The sequence below is a fragment of the Musa acuminata genome, chromosome BXJ3-6 (assembly GCF_036884655.1).
Source record: "Musa acuminata AAA Group cultivar baxijiao chromosome BXJ3-6, Cavendish_Baxijiao_AAA, whole genome shotgun sequence".
NCBI classification, from domain to species: domain Eukaryota; kingdom Viridiplantae; phylum Streptophyta; class Magnoliopsida; order Zingiberales; family Musaceae; genus Musa; species Musa acuminata.
The window spans coordinates 10,004,063-10,017,500 of NC_088354.1; the positions used below are offsets into that span (position 1 = coordinate 10,004,063).

The 13,438-nt window shown below is 41.4% G+C and overlaps 4 protein-coding genes across 4 annotated transcripts in view; 1 reads left to right on the plus strand and 3 right to left on the minus strand.

Moving 5' to 3' along the window:
• The first annotated feature begins 1,125 nt into the window (after positions 1-1,125).
• On the plus strand, positions 1,126-1,828 carry LOC135641708 (uncharacterized). Its single transcript, XM_065157354.1, has one exon. The coding sequence runs from the start codon at positions 1,192-1,194 to the stop codon at positions 1,630-1,632; it is 441 nt and encodes a 146-aa protein (XP_065013426.1). The 5' UTR covers positions 1,126-1,191; the 3' UTR covers positions 1,633-1,828.
• A 36-nt stretch (positions 1,829-1,864) lies between these two features.
• On the minus strand, positions 1,865-5,227 carry LOC103987708 (glucan endo-1,3-beta-glucosidase 14-like). The gene is made up of 5 exons (XM_065157353.1): positions 5,098-5,227; positions 4,354-4,882; positions 2,633-3,648; positions 2,400-2,548; positions 1,865-2,306 (listed from the first exon to the last, which is right to left on the minus strand). Exons 2-4 carry the CDS (start codon positions 4,400-4,402, stop codon positions 2,492-2,494), a joined length of 1,122 nt encoding a protein of 373 aa, XP_065013425.1. The 5' UTR covers positions 4,403-4,882; positions 5,098-5,227; the 3' UTR covers positions 1,865-2,306; positions 2,400-2,491.
• Positions 5,153-8,209, minus strand: LOC103987709 (cytochrome b-c1 complex subunit 9, mitochondrial). The gene is made up of 3 exons (XM_009406089.3): positions 8,049-8,209; positions 7,437-7,484; positions 5,153-5,416 (listed from the first exon to the last, which is right to left on the minus strand). The coding sequence occupies exons 1-3, from the start codon at positions 8,172-8,174 to the stop codon at positions 5,369-5,371; spliced, it is 222 nt and encodes a 73-aa protein (XP_009404364.2). The 5' UTR covers positions 8,175-8,209; the 3' UTR covers positions 5,153-5,368.
• A 527-nt stretch (positions 8,210-8,736) lies between these two features.
• The window catches only part of LOC103987710 (cell division protein FtsZ homolog 2-2, chloroplastic), a 6,309-nt gene continuing 1,607 nt past the window's right edge, over positions 8,737-13,438 (minus strand). The window contains exons 3-8 of the mRNA XM_009406090.3: positions 11,993-12,292; positions 11,576-11,666; positions 10,889-11,013; positions 10,616-10,708; positions 9,105-9,170; positions 8,737-9,020 (exon numbers count right to left, since the gene is read on the minus strand). Of these exons, the coding sequence (XP_009404365.2) occupies positions 8,889-9,020; positions 9,105-9,170; positions 10,616-10,708; positions 10,889-11,013; positions 11,576-11,666; positions 11,993-12,292 (807 nt within the window). The 3' untranslated portion in view covers positions 8,737-8,888. The remainder of the gene's footprint in view (positions 9,021-9,104; positions 9,171-10,615; positions 10,709-10,888; positions 11,014-11,575; positions 11,667-11,992; positions 12,293-13,438) is intronic.

Genomic DNA, 13,438 nt, shown 5'->3' on the forward strand with positions numbered 1-13,438 from the left:
ATGTAAGTTTGGATGCTTGGAGGGAAGTAACGGAGACATGGGAAGCTCTCTCATGCGGCGCCGCCCCAATTCCTGCAGGTGAAGCCGGGCAGCGCCACCGGTGACGCCACTTCCTGCAGCTCTTGCTTAATGCTTACTCTCTGCGAAATGTAAGTCTTTTATTGCTCTAGATGCAGCGGTAGAGGTCGAAGACGTCGAACCAGCGTCATCGCCATCGTCACCTCAAGTGGTGGGCGGCGGGGACAAACGTTGGTGGGGAGGAGGAGCTCGTAGTGGGTCCGATGAACGATGTAGACTGCTCCCCCTTCTCTCGCTCTCTCTCTCTCTCTCTCTCTCTCTCAAAATTGCAAGACAAGCAAGCGAATTCCAACTGTTGATTTCTCTTGACTCAGATGAAGACAGAACAAGTACTCAAGATGGTGACAGGACAAAAGAAAACATAGATCTCCTTCTTCTTCTTCTTCTTTCTTGTTCAGGGCATGGCGATGTGGAGATGGACCACCGACGCTGTTCTTTCCCGGAACACGAAGGCCAATAACTAATGGCCATGCCAGGCCTTGGAATGGCCGAGGGAGAAGGGTATGTAACGTTCAATGAACGGAAGCACGAGGGAATCGTTTTCATGTTCCACCAGGAGCCGTGTTGACAGCGTAATCCTACCACCCATTTGAATCACGCGTTTCTTGCAGCCACCATGGATCGATCATGTCGGTTTGTCGTTGGCCATCTACTGATCTCATGATGCCATTTCACTCTCAAGGAGTTAAAACCATGTTCATCGATGGATGATCCTGGAAGTCAACGTCAGGGTTAACTGGTAAGCCCTGGCACCTTGTGGTCAAACCACTAGCCATGCGTTGAGTGGTGCCTCTGGGCTTCAACCATCCTCACCACTAAAAGCTAATGGGGAGTTTATGGCAGCTCCTCCACTCGCTGGTGCATTAGTCTTCAGATTCTCTGGAAGTGCAGGAGATCGACCCACCAACGGAGTCCATTGATCTCAGGTTTCATCTTGCCAGCAAACAACTTTGATTGGTGGTATCAAAGTGAGGAGGTCTGTCCATGGCATCCAAGCAATATCTTGCCAATAGAGGGTCGTTCTTCCAAGCTTCACCTTTTAAATATGGAGACTCCCTCCCTCCTTTCCAGCCTCCGCCTTTGATCCCGATAAGGCTGAACAGCAGTGTTGGCATGGGGAATTGCTTGATTCTTCAGGAGAAGAAGGTGATCGAGATAATGAGGATGGATGGGGAGGTTCTTCGATACCCTTCACCTCTCAAGGTGCAACAGGTGCTGAACGAGTTCCCTGGGCACGCAATCTCCGACGCACTTCCGGTGATCGCCTGCCTGGATCCGGAGAAGCGTATGAGACATGGGCAGCTGTACTATCTCCTCCCTCCCAAGAAGCCGGTGGCAGAGAACAGTGCAGGAGAGGGCCTCGTCAGAATCAAGCTGGTGGTGTCCAAGCAAGAGCTGAAGGAGATGGTGAGGAAAGGAGGGGTCTCCCTTGATGACATGATGTCTCTTCTCCGAAGAGAGCAGCAAAGCAGAGGCGGCCCAAGCGAGAAAGAGAGGGCCATGGAGTGGAGGCCTACCCTGGAAAGCATACCGGAAGGGAATGATCTCTGCTAAGAACAGAGCTCCTGGGTTATCTAGCTGAAGGTTGATGCATGTACATATATATATATATATATATATATATATATCTATATATATATCATCAAAGGGGTTCTCTTTCTCTTTTCTTCTCTTTCCTCGACCAGAGAAGGCAAAGAAAACCCATCATCAATTGATCACTCTATTAAACAGCTTTTGGACTTCCTAGTAATTCATGCTGATGAACATGAGAAATCTGTGTCATGTTAGTTTCATGATAACAAGTTAGCATCACATCTTCCTGCTATTTCTAATCCCAAACTGTCGTGTGGTGAGACAAAAGTGCTGCAGTGACTTGGGATTCCAATCGTGGATCAGTAGGTCCTGTTCATGTTGTCCACTGCAATAGTTGATCATCTCAGTAGGTCCTGTTCAGTTCTATCACACAAGACAATCCAAATTGACATGAATCAACAAGCAAATTGAGCTCAGTCACTGGGTAGTCTTTCTTGCAGAGCTTGATTCAACATGCTGTTCTTATTCTTATCAGAACAAAAGAGCAATAGATTCTATATGTTCTTTTTGTTGTTGTTGTTGATGCCGACAAAGAATCTTGGTTGGAATTCTCCTTCTTCCCGGTAAATTGTGGCTACTGTTATCCCTCGGAACGGCTGAACACAGACAAATGCAGCGTGGAAGGGATTCTGAACCTGCTCAAGAGTTTTGGTTAGGCCACGAAGCCATGGAAGACACCAAATCAACCGAGGAGAAGAGACGCAGTGATGAACTCAGGCAATAATTACCTTGCATCATCGGTCCGGTGGATTCAGTGGATGGCGAGATGCTCGACCACCATCTCCACATCCACTTCGCCCGTCAGTTGCAGAAGTGGGTTTCAGGTTAAGATCGAAGCTGCCACCGCGAGTATCACAATGCTCAAAGCGGGCATCATCTGCAAGAGATCAAGAATGTATGTAGCATTGACTTCCGCGTCTTCTTACCATCAAACCAAAAGGTGGATAGCACGCATGCTCACCAGCGAGCTGGAAGAGAAGACGATGGACGGAAGATGGCCGCGCAAGCCAACGTTGTAAACAGGCGTGCCGTCGGGATAAAAGAGGCCATAATTCCTCTCCGAGGTCGGTCCGGGCTTCAAATTCTCATTGAACAGTGCGAAGACGTAGACATCCACAGGAACCGAAGGCTTCAGAGGAGTGCCTTGATTCATCTCTATCCTCTGCAGCAAATTCCCATTGTACTTGGCGGCGTTTTCCGGCGTCGCTCCGACCTCATCGTCGTCACCCCTGGACGGCCACCCGGTCTCGGAAATCCTGACCTCGATGTCGGTGTGCCCCCACGCTCTCATGGCGGAATAAACCGCATCGATCTGAGCATACAGCATGTTGTCGTACTTGAGGTTGGTGTTGGGATCGGTGACTCCCGAGTTGGGCTCGAACAGGACGTAGTCCAGCGAGATCGTGCTCGGGTTTTCCTTGTAGGCGAAGAAGGGGTAGGCATTGATGAGGAAGGGCGAGTTGGTGATGGAGTGGAAGCCGAGGATGGGTTGGATGTACGCAGCGAGATCCTGGCGGAAGGAGCCGGCGGAAGGAGGGTAGGAGCTGGCCAACATGTCGATGGAATGAGCACTGGCGACGGTCACGTTCTTATCAAGGCCGAGGGAGACCAGAGCTTGGTGGACCGACTGCATCGCCGGGAGAAGATTCGACATGAGCAGGGTGTCATTGCCTTTGAACACCTCGTTCCCGACGGTAACGCAGGTGATGTTGGTGTAAGGAAGGTAAGGCAGGACGTGGAGTTGCAGCCATGCCAGGGCCTTGCCTGGGTCAGTCATCGTCGACACATTCTCGTTGCCGATTCCTATCACAAACTCCGCATCAGTATCGTGGAAGGCAGTAAGAACGTTCCGGTCAGCGTCGTAGAGCTTTACTCTGCTGATGTTGAGGGAACGAAGCAGGCCGGCGACGCGGGTGGGAGACGGCAGATCGTTGGCGATCTGCCCGTAGTTGACACCCACCGTGAGCGCCTCACTACCTGCCAAGATGAAGGCTGATCTAAGAAGCTGTCTCCATGAATCGACGACAAACCAGAGAGAAGGAAACCATATCCGCATGATCATGTGACTGTGGCGGTGGCAATGAGGACCACCATATACATTTAAGTGCTGAACTCGATCTGCAACTAATACCGTTTAACTGCCGCAATGAGGCTGAGGTACATATATTATGGATCTACGGAGGGGGGACAACAGGCATTGAATATGCATTGAAGTACGTTAGCCAAGCTGGTCCACGCTTGGAGCCATGTGGTTGTGTCTGCTTCACGGCTAAGCGGATCTCTTAGTTTAGCACCAAAACTGACGAAAAAATGTGCGATAGGGAGGTGGATTTGAGAACAGATCACAAGATATGCAGAATTCTATAGGAAATGTGATTGTTCATGGCAAGAACAGGAGGGGGAGGTATTGAGCTTCTCATTGTAATTGTTGCTTCTGTTTCATTCTATAAGAAGAGGAGAACCATGGATTGCTGGGAAGCGAAAGCTGAGTTGAAAGGGTGATGGTGTATAAAATAAAACAAGAAGAAGAAGAAGAAGAAGAAGAAGAAGAAGAAGAAGAAAGAATACTGAGTTCACTGAATGCTAAAGGCAAAAAAATGGGTCTAGATGATATGGTGTTACTCGGATATATATAAGGAAATATACGAGAGATGGGAAGAGAGGGATGGATCAGATACGCACCTGAGAAGAGGAAAAGGAAGAGGAGGAAGCAGGGGATTGGCGACGCCATTGAAGCAGACGATCCAAACTAGTTCCCAATTGCCTGGTCAATTCTCGCTGCTCGCCACCGCGCTCCGCCATCCTAGTCGCATGCTCTCGCGCCATCTTAAAAGGCAGATATCTCGAGGGGGGACGGCAGAGGTGGGGCTCACGAGACGGGAACTCTACCCGAACTGCCCTTATAATGGTAAGAGTTCTTCTGCCCAATGAGGCGCCAAACGGAATGATGTCAGATGGGGGTAAGGATGTCCTTTCACTTCAAGTAAAATAACCCTAACGCGTCGGTGCGGCGACATCGGCCGGTGACGCTGCTCCAAGTACACAGCTAAATGTGCGCCAACTCCGGGATAGTCAACTGTCATTTTAGCATCACGTGAGAACGCGTGGGCGGTCGGTGGTGCCACTGCTATAAGTAGACGCGTACTGTGGGCGATCTTCCCCGAAGCTCCTCGGCTGCCATCGGCGGGTGGGCGGAGGAAAAGTAATCCCGCTGCATGAACGTTTGATGAGAAGCACATTCATAAGATACAGGCCATGTCACAAATGCCGATGTGCTTCAAGAATCGTGCTTGCTAAAACTCATCAAAGCTCAATGGCACAGTACAGTGTATGACGGAGAATAGAGGTGAGATGGCATTGAAATCAGTATCCTCCTCAAACAACAAAACATTCCCTATAGAGAACTTTAGGGGGTGAATCACCTACCTTGCAACCTCGAAGCAAGTCTGTGCAAGCTTTCAAATCAGTTCTCATGCAAAAATGAAAGAAAAAAGTCATTAAGATCACATTGGCGCAGAAGAAAAATTGTGTGGCAGTTTGCAGCTCAAAAGAACAATCACCGAGCTGTCTTCAAAAAAATTGATAGTAACAGTAAACTGCTTATGTCATGTTCTCGAAAGACCAAGATAAGAAGTTCTAGGAAGCTCAAGTACACGTAAGCTTGAAGATTGTGGAAAAGGAATCGCAGCTTGAAACATCATTCTGATTGTCTTTGTCCCAGTACTGGAATATCCTCATACTTCTTCTGCAGTGGAAAATAACAGGGCATAATCAGCGCTATTATTTCTAGGGTTAGCATACCAAAAATAATAATTATCGATCCCATCTTGTTTTCCAGTCAAAAGAAGTTCCACAAATCAACCACAGGACTAATATTGTTCTCTTGATTTGAATGTAGAGATCCTACAGCATACCTGTAGGAAAAGAAACACCTGGCAGAAAATATAGGCAAAGAGCACAAGAAGTTTCTATTTAATCTACCTGAAATAGACCATGATCTACTTCGAAGGTTGACATTCGCAATGAGCTAATGTCAAAATAAACTAGTAAATTATATACTTAAAGAAGGATTCACAAAGTTCAACAAAAAGGCTGAAAGCTACGGTATCATGTTTAAACATATCCTGGCATTATTACTACCACCATCATTGCGCAGAAAGAGACCTTTGCATAATGAATCATGGCATCTGTGAAGATCATATGTTAAAATGAACAAATATCAAAATAGAACATCCTATAATGCCAGAACTACACATAATATGGTTACCATAATTAGTTCATCACTTTTGCTAAGCAATCATCCATCTTGTTCTACAGTATGGCAACAGACCTAATTGCAAAGACTAAAACTATAACCATTTAGCCTTAAAGAGTTGCTAGGAATATATTAAATGAATACCTCCACAAACAAATTTACTCATTTAAACAAGGCTATCCACTCAACCTTTATTTCTCTGTTTCACATGTGCATTTCTCAAGGTACAGTTATTGATCTTATATCCAGTGAGAATAGGCATAATTTTTTCTTCCTCATGAAATTGTTCCAAAACATAAAACAACTCAAGATTTAAGTCAAAACAATAATGCTCCATCTATGTCCAACTATTGTTCACTCTGAAATATGAATATGGTGAATAATATATAGGATTGGCTATAGGACACAACTCAAAGTGGAGAAGGTACAAAAGAACAGACAAAATCTAATGCTTGGGTATAAACTTGATGTCAGCCCTCTAAAGTATTCCTAGCAGGGTAGTCAATTGCTTCTATTGGAAAAAAGTTGGTAAATATAAAATCCTGCATCAATACCTGCAGTTAAGCTCATGCAACAAGTGAGAAAAATAAAAGAAACATTGAAACCTCTATTACCTATCAATCTATATTAAGATTGGAAAATCCTAGTGGAATATAAATGATCATGATAATCTGCATTAAAGGTGTCAATTTCCCTTTTTTGTTTACATCAAAGATGCTGAATTTTATTAAAGGTAAACTTAGCATGCATATGATAGCAGATAAGCAAACCGCTTTAGCATGATCCACTATTATGGTCTCCTTCCTTACCAGTTTAATAACTTCATAATCACTAAAACAACGATGTTTCTGTAAACGAAAGAAAATGTGCAATCACTTTGTCATGTCTGTCTACAGGTTTTTGCAAAAACTTCTGGATGCATTTTACAGTCAAGAATCAGGATATTCTTAATTCATCTCTAACAACCATAAAGAAGCATAAGAAAAAAACCATAGAAGGGGGGAAAGAAAACTAATCCCGTTGCTGTGCAATTTCCTGCTTGATGCTGATATCACTCACACACACACACACACACAACTTGTGAAAAATAGATAACACAATGGCAAAAATGCAACTGTAGAACAATCTGAGGGCATGTGAATCATGAAGAATACTCCCAAATTCATCATTATGATGTTAGATTTCCAATGTTCAGTCACTAGGATGTATGTTTCTTGTCATGCTGTACAAAGCAACTCGACCTCTAAACACATCAGCTTAAATGAGTCCCATGATCATATCTAACATTGCACATAGGAATAAGTTTTACAATAGCCCATAGAAACACTACCTATCAAAAAGAGCGTCACAATAATGAAACAACCACCATTGTCAAAAAAATTCCCCAAAGCATAGAAAATAATTTTAATACCCGGTGTATAATTAGATCAACTGAATGCAACCCATAAAGACAGATGGAAACAACGGTCACTCAAGTAGTTAAAGATTTTATTAGGTTCTGATACATTACCCCTGCATTATTATAATCCCAAAGCTTGTGAACACCATAATCGACGACCTGCAAACAATAGCCAGTTTGTGAGTACAGATGAAGCATTCAAGATGTCGCTTTTGATGAAAAAGGATATCGAGATTAGCAATCACCAAAAACAACAAGGCTCCGGAAAAAAAAAACCTATATCATTTCCACCTACTCACTACACAATCCCTAAGTGGAAAAGAAAGAAGCAATTTAACAAGCCTATCTATCCTCACAGGTCTAGATGTTCTTGATTCACACTGACTGGTTTCATTGCCTTCTCCCTTCTATTTCTCTGACATGATTTTATTGGCTTTTCATGATCTGCCACAACGGCATACATCGAATCAAGCAAAAGCAGTGAGAGAAAACGATGGCTGTGATTGCTCAGATGAACAATCGCGATCGAGCATATCGAAACCAAGCGTGTCAACGAAGATAACACCTAAACAGAGATCAATCAGAGCCTTTGGTTCAGATCCATATGGGGAAACCCTACCCGACCTCGAACGAGAAGAAATCAAAGGAGACAGATCGAACAAGATCGCAACCCTAACGCAAATAACAGAATAGACAAGAGGGTGGGGAAGGGGTGAAACGGACCCGTTCTCCAACGAAGGCACCAGCGACGACGAAGGTGACGTAGACGGAGTTGCGTCGCATGAGGAGGCGGTAAAGTCCCTCCCACACGCCCCCACCGCGGCCTCTCCTCACCGCCGTCGAATCCATGGGCTCAAATCGAGGGTCGAGTTTGCCATCGCGTCGAGACACCCCTCCTCCCTTTATTTTGGCCTTTTACACGTATTAGTACCAATATTTAATTTATTCACACATCAGCCCCCAACTCATTATTTTTTTCGCACATCGGTCCCTCTTCTCTCTGCCCAACCCAAAAGATATGTTGTTTTCTTCTAATTACAAACAAAATTATTATTGGAAGGCAAATGGTCACATCGAATAATTACTAAATTATATTATTATTATTTCTTACTGATAAGATCACAATTAATCCTACATTGATTGGAGATTTAGAGAGCCAAAACCCTATCTAAAAACATGAAGCACTATTAGCTTCTACAGACCATTTCATTGAACTATCTAAATTGTTTTTGCATGTTCTGTCATTCTACAGAACAGTCTTGAAGCAGGGATTACTCTTACCCGCCATTGCTATTATGAGTTGGAAACCGGAGGAGAAGCTGCTGCATCGTCATGACGATGAGACCAATGTGATTACTCTAACACAGCTAGAATGTCCCCCACACGAGAAAGTACGCATCCTTGGAACACCTTAAAGAACCACACATGTTACTTATCTCCGCTATACGAAACAAAGTACTGGAAACAAGACTGGTGTGATGCAGAACTGACTACAGATTACTACAGTGGCGAGGATTTCACATGTGGGAATTCAGATGACTGAAAGAGGGGATTATGGACATGTCAAAATCTTGGGCTCCGGGAGTGGACTTTCTTCCGCAGAAACTCGGGAATCTCCACAATGCCGCCTTCTGTACTACAAGAGTTCGAGCGTCGTTTCATCCCAAGGTTGTCTCCGTGACCCAGTTGGGCTCCCTTAATTCACATATAAGAAAAAAATTGTCAGAGGAAGGTACCATGATCTGCAAAATCAATATGGACGCTAACAATGGATTTGACCTGTAAATTCCGTCCTTCCTGTTCATCCTGCCGTTTGAGCCCAGTAGCAATCAAAGTTATGCTCACCTGAATGCATGAAAATTGAGGAGTTACTACACCATAACATTTTTAGACAAAGATTAGCTTGTTATTTGGTCGGCCTTTCAAATGACCTATCTGTAAGGATCAGATTGCCACCAAGATAGGGTATTGGTCAGATGCTGGCTCCATACATATTGTTCAATTTCACTAATGCAGCTCCTGAAACCTAAATCCTAGCTGTAGGTATATTTTCAAATTATAGCCAGTGGCATCAACCAGAAGACACTCGGAACTCCCAAAAACCAAGTGTCTGAGACCCTATCAAACTCTTAATCCTTCTTTAGAAAAATGCCCCTCTCTCTATATTACCCTCACCGAGAAGGCATCAGCTCGAAAGTATCGATATCGGTTGATGTGGCTTGATATTTTACTCCTTGCCTCTATTACCTTGATGAGTCAACACTCAAAAATAAATGTAGCTGAGGTTGATTATATCTTCTACAACAATATATTCACCTATACAAACATGTTAAAACATTTTTCCATTTAGGTAAATGAGCTCGAGCAACATTAGTACATGAATCCACCAATACAGAAACAAGCATTTCTTGCTGGCTAGATAGTCATGTTAGGATAAAGAAAATAATTACTCTGCAACTTCAATGTTTTCAGTATATGGAAGAGAAAGTATTAAGCTCAAAGACAATTAGACAGGCAATCCTAGAAAGTTCTTTTGTGTTAATTTTGAAGTAGGTTGACATATTTAACTAAATCATCAATCTATCGAGGAGATGTGATACAAAACAATGGGCTGAGGCATGTGAATGACTCAATCATCCTTATAGAAAAACAAACGAATGAGGTGTCACTTTGGTTCATTTATGTTTAGTGACATATAAATTGGACAAACTAATCCTTATTCCCAAAAAAATAGGAGAGGCTTTATGAATCCTATAATTTCGCACAAACTAGCAGGTGGGGCACTCCTGATAAAACATGAATTATATAAAGAGTCTATTTAGAAAAAGCATATTCATGTGCATGAACACCAACCTGATTACCCAAATAGAAAAATACATGAGCATTGACAGAACTATATGAAAAATAATTTGGAGAGTTCTACTCAACTAAATAAATTAAATTAAACGAATTAAGCCAAAAAAGGCAAAGAGTACCGAGAAGTAGAGTTTCCTAATAATATACTAATATGATTAATTACTTGAGAACATAGATATGCATCAACAAAATTTAATATCCTTGTTTCAACAAAACCTTAATAATTGACATGTAACTACTAGCAGAAATTGACAAAAATAAAATGTTTTATCTGATCTAGTGAGCCGAATCAATTAATCATATAAGGACAAAAATGCCAAGACAGGTAAAACACATTCAAGAGAAGTGCAGTCAATTCTGATCAGATAAACAGACAAAACAGTTGCCTCTTGTGTTTGTTATGATAATCTGTGAATACTGCTTGTTGAACTTACTTGACCACTAAGTGATTGATCAATCACAGCTCCAAATATTATGTTTGCACTTGGATCAACAAGGTCATATATTACTTCAGCAGCTGCATTTACCTGCATATATGCAAACAAAAACAAAGCATCAAATAAGCAAAAGTTCCCCTTGGCATCAAAAGAATAAATGTATGTTAAAAATCTTGCTCCAAGAATGGTTTTGGTACTCCACCGTACCAGTATAATATTGGTACATCAAACAGTATATCAAACTGTACCCCCCAGTATCATACAACTCACCTCATACAATGTTAAATCACTTCCGCCAGTGATATTCCAGACAATCCCCATAGCTCTTTCAATACCAATATCTAGTAATGGGGACTGAATAGCATTCAGTGCAGCATCTCTTGCCCTTGTCTTGCCTGCAATATATAGTAAAAGATACTCAACTAAGTGCCTAATAATAGTGCAGTTCATTCAACTTAAGGTTTTACTGTTTAACAATAAATTGCATTCAATTAAGCAGCATGAGTTTCTGAAACATGCTACAAGGCTATTACTGAAGTATATTGGAGCTTGCTTTACTAGTTGATTGATATCACTCCCAAGTAATACAACAATTCAGAAAGGTATTTAGATGCTAATCGAGTAGAATATCTTTTTTCTACAGAAGTGTGTTAATTACCAGAATTCAATATCATTTTCTCTTTCTTATATCTAAGCAACATAAGGAGTTACAATATAACAAAATATCATCACATAATTTATCCATTTTACATTTTAAGTGAGTTCTAGTTGTCATTAGTTTGCGGAAAAGATTTGCTGCACAAGCTACAAGTACTATAAATGCAGTAATCTTTTATTGCCATATGCAACTATATCATATCCTATTTTTTAAAGATTTGACATAATGATTGACAATCATTGGGCTTTAATGAACATTAAAAAATATATATGCTTAACAATAGTTTCATCTTGAATTACCTGTTGCAGTTCCTATACCCATTAATGATGAACCTGCATCTGCCATAATTGCCCGCACATCAGCAAAGTCAACATTTACAAGCCCGGGTACCTAAAATAAAAATGTGTAATGGTCAGATACGAAGTTGAATAAGCATACAGATGCTTGAGACCCTTATAAAGTACTGGAAGTTGATTGTTCTCTATGAATAGAACTTCAGGAAAATAAAATTATATATGAGAAACAGAATTTGGAGTTTCCTAGTTTCGTACTTCAACAAACGACCAATATCACTAATAAGTTACAACTTTATTTATCAAGTTGGACTTGGTAAACTTGCTAAGATAACATTAGTTGTTTACGCTCTAGAAAAGCCTAGATATAAGGAAAAAAGATCTGGAGAATATTCACACAAAAAATGGCCATCCGATTCATACCGTGATTATATCAGAAATACCACGGACACCTTGCCTAAGTATATCGTCAGCCAAGTTAAATGCTTCTATCATAGGAGTGTTTGGAGAAACAGCTGACAATAATTTGTCATTTGGGATGACAATCAGTGTATCAACGCTGTCTCTTAAAGCAGCAATTCCTTCTTGAGCTTGAACTGCCCTTCTTCGTCCCTCAAATGAAAATGGAGTTGTGACAATACCTACGGTCAAAACACCCATTGACTTGGCTATCCCAGCAATTATAGGAGCACCTCCAGTCCCAGTACCTCCACCCATTCCAGCCTACAGACATTTAATTGCAGAAAGTCTGATATGACCTTGCTTTAAGGAGTCAGCAGAGGAATTTAGAAATAAGTACAACTATAAAATATAGAGTTAAAAGCACATGTTTATATGGCGAAGAATACATCCAGAGAACTAGGAAAAATGAGTTTTCAATGCACATAGAAGATTAGTTTATTATCATAACTATCCAAGATTCAGACCACTATGCACTCAACCATGCTCAGCATCAATTCCATATCTCCACAAAATAGAATAAGTTGCTTACTCCATAGTGTGGTGATGCATGTAATGCCACAAGATGATTTGCTTAACAGAAACTTGTAGCAACATTAGTCAAAAATATATATTTCTAGATATATCTATAATTTTCACTAAGTGAATCCTGTACAGCGCTTACAGGGTTAATTACCTAGATTAGATGAACAATTCAGCATGACGATCAACCAATTTTGCATGCATATAATTAGTTATTCATAAGGCAAGTGCAGTTAAGGAAATCTCACAGTACACGTGCATGTTCTCCAACATTATTTCATGATAAGGAATCAAATTTCTGAAATATCCAACAACCAACTAGATATTTGATGTGACAGTATTTAGGTAATAAAATCAACAGTAGAACTTTCAAAATCTTGTGATTACATGAATAGAGTACCACCAGCTAATTCTGCTCCTAATGTTTAATTTTTCTATTTAATTAAGTTGGCATTCCTAAATCATTTTTAATGAATCCCAAGTCAGACACACTGATAATAGATGTACCACATATCATGATTCTGCTGGTAACTTTCAGCATTTAGTGGGTGTAAATTAGTAATATGGAATGAAGCAGATGGTCTCCCTTATGGATGTCCATGTATGTCACTTGTGTCTGTACAGAGAATGTGTGAACATAACAAAGTAGCAGTGACTGTGTCTATGTGTGAAGATAAAACTGTAGAAATGCTTCAATTTGTTTGTGCAGCTTTTTTATATCATTCATATTGCGACTCAGTCTCATCTTGCAGCAATGTCATGTCATAATCTTATCCAGATCGTAAAATTCTTAGGGGATGCAAATACAAAGCCACTCATCAAAAAGGTGATGAAATGACCCCAGTGATCTATACTTGATCTGCATGAGTTTTCATAGGGACCTCACTG

What these genes read in the sequence shown, in the direction of transcription:
- LOC135641708 (XM_065157354.1), top strand. Translation starts at nt 1,192, where the DNA reads ATGGGGAATTGCTTGATTCTTCAGGAGAAGAAGGTGATCGAGATAATG.
- LOC103987708 (XM_065157353.1), bottom strand. Translation starts at nt 4,402, where the DNA reads ATGGCGTCGCCAATCCCCTGCTTCCTCCTCTTCCTTTTCCTCTTCTCA. An exon ending in CTTCCTTTTCCTCTTCTCAG is followed by an intron (nt 3,649 to 4,353) that starts GTGCGTATCTGA and finishes TCATCTTGGCAG; the next exon opens with GTAGTGAGGCGCTCACGGTG. An exon ending in TCTTCTCTTCCAGCTCGCTG is followed by an intron (nt 2,549 to 2,632) that starts GTGAGCATGCGT and finishes GATCTCTTGCAG; the next exon opens with ATGATGCCCGCTTTGAGCAT.
- LOC103987709 (XM_009406089.3), bottom strand. Translation starts at nt 8,174, where the DNA reads ATGGATTCGACGGCGGTGAGGAGAGGCCGCGGTGGGGGCGTGTGGGAG. An exon ending in GTGCCTTCGTTGGAGAACGG is followed by an intron (nt 7,485 to 8,048) that starts GTCCGTTTCACC and finishes TATTGTTTGCAG; the next exon opens with GTCGTCGATTATGGTGTTCA. An exon ending in GGGATTATAATAATGCAGGG is followed by an intron (nt 5,417 to 7,436) that starts GTAATGTATCAG and finishes TTTCCACTGCAG; the next exon opens with AAGAAGTATGAGGATATTCC.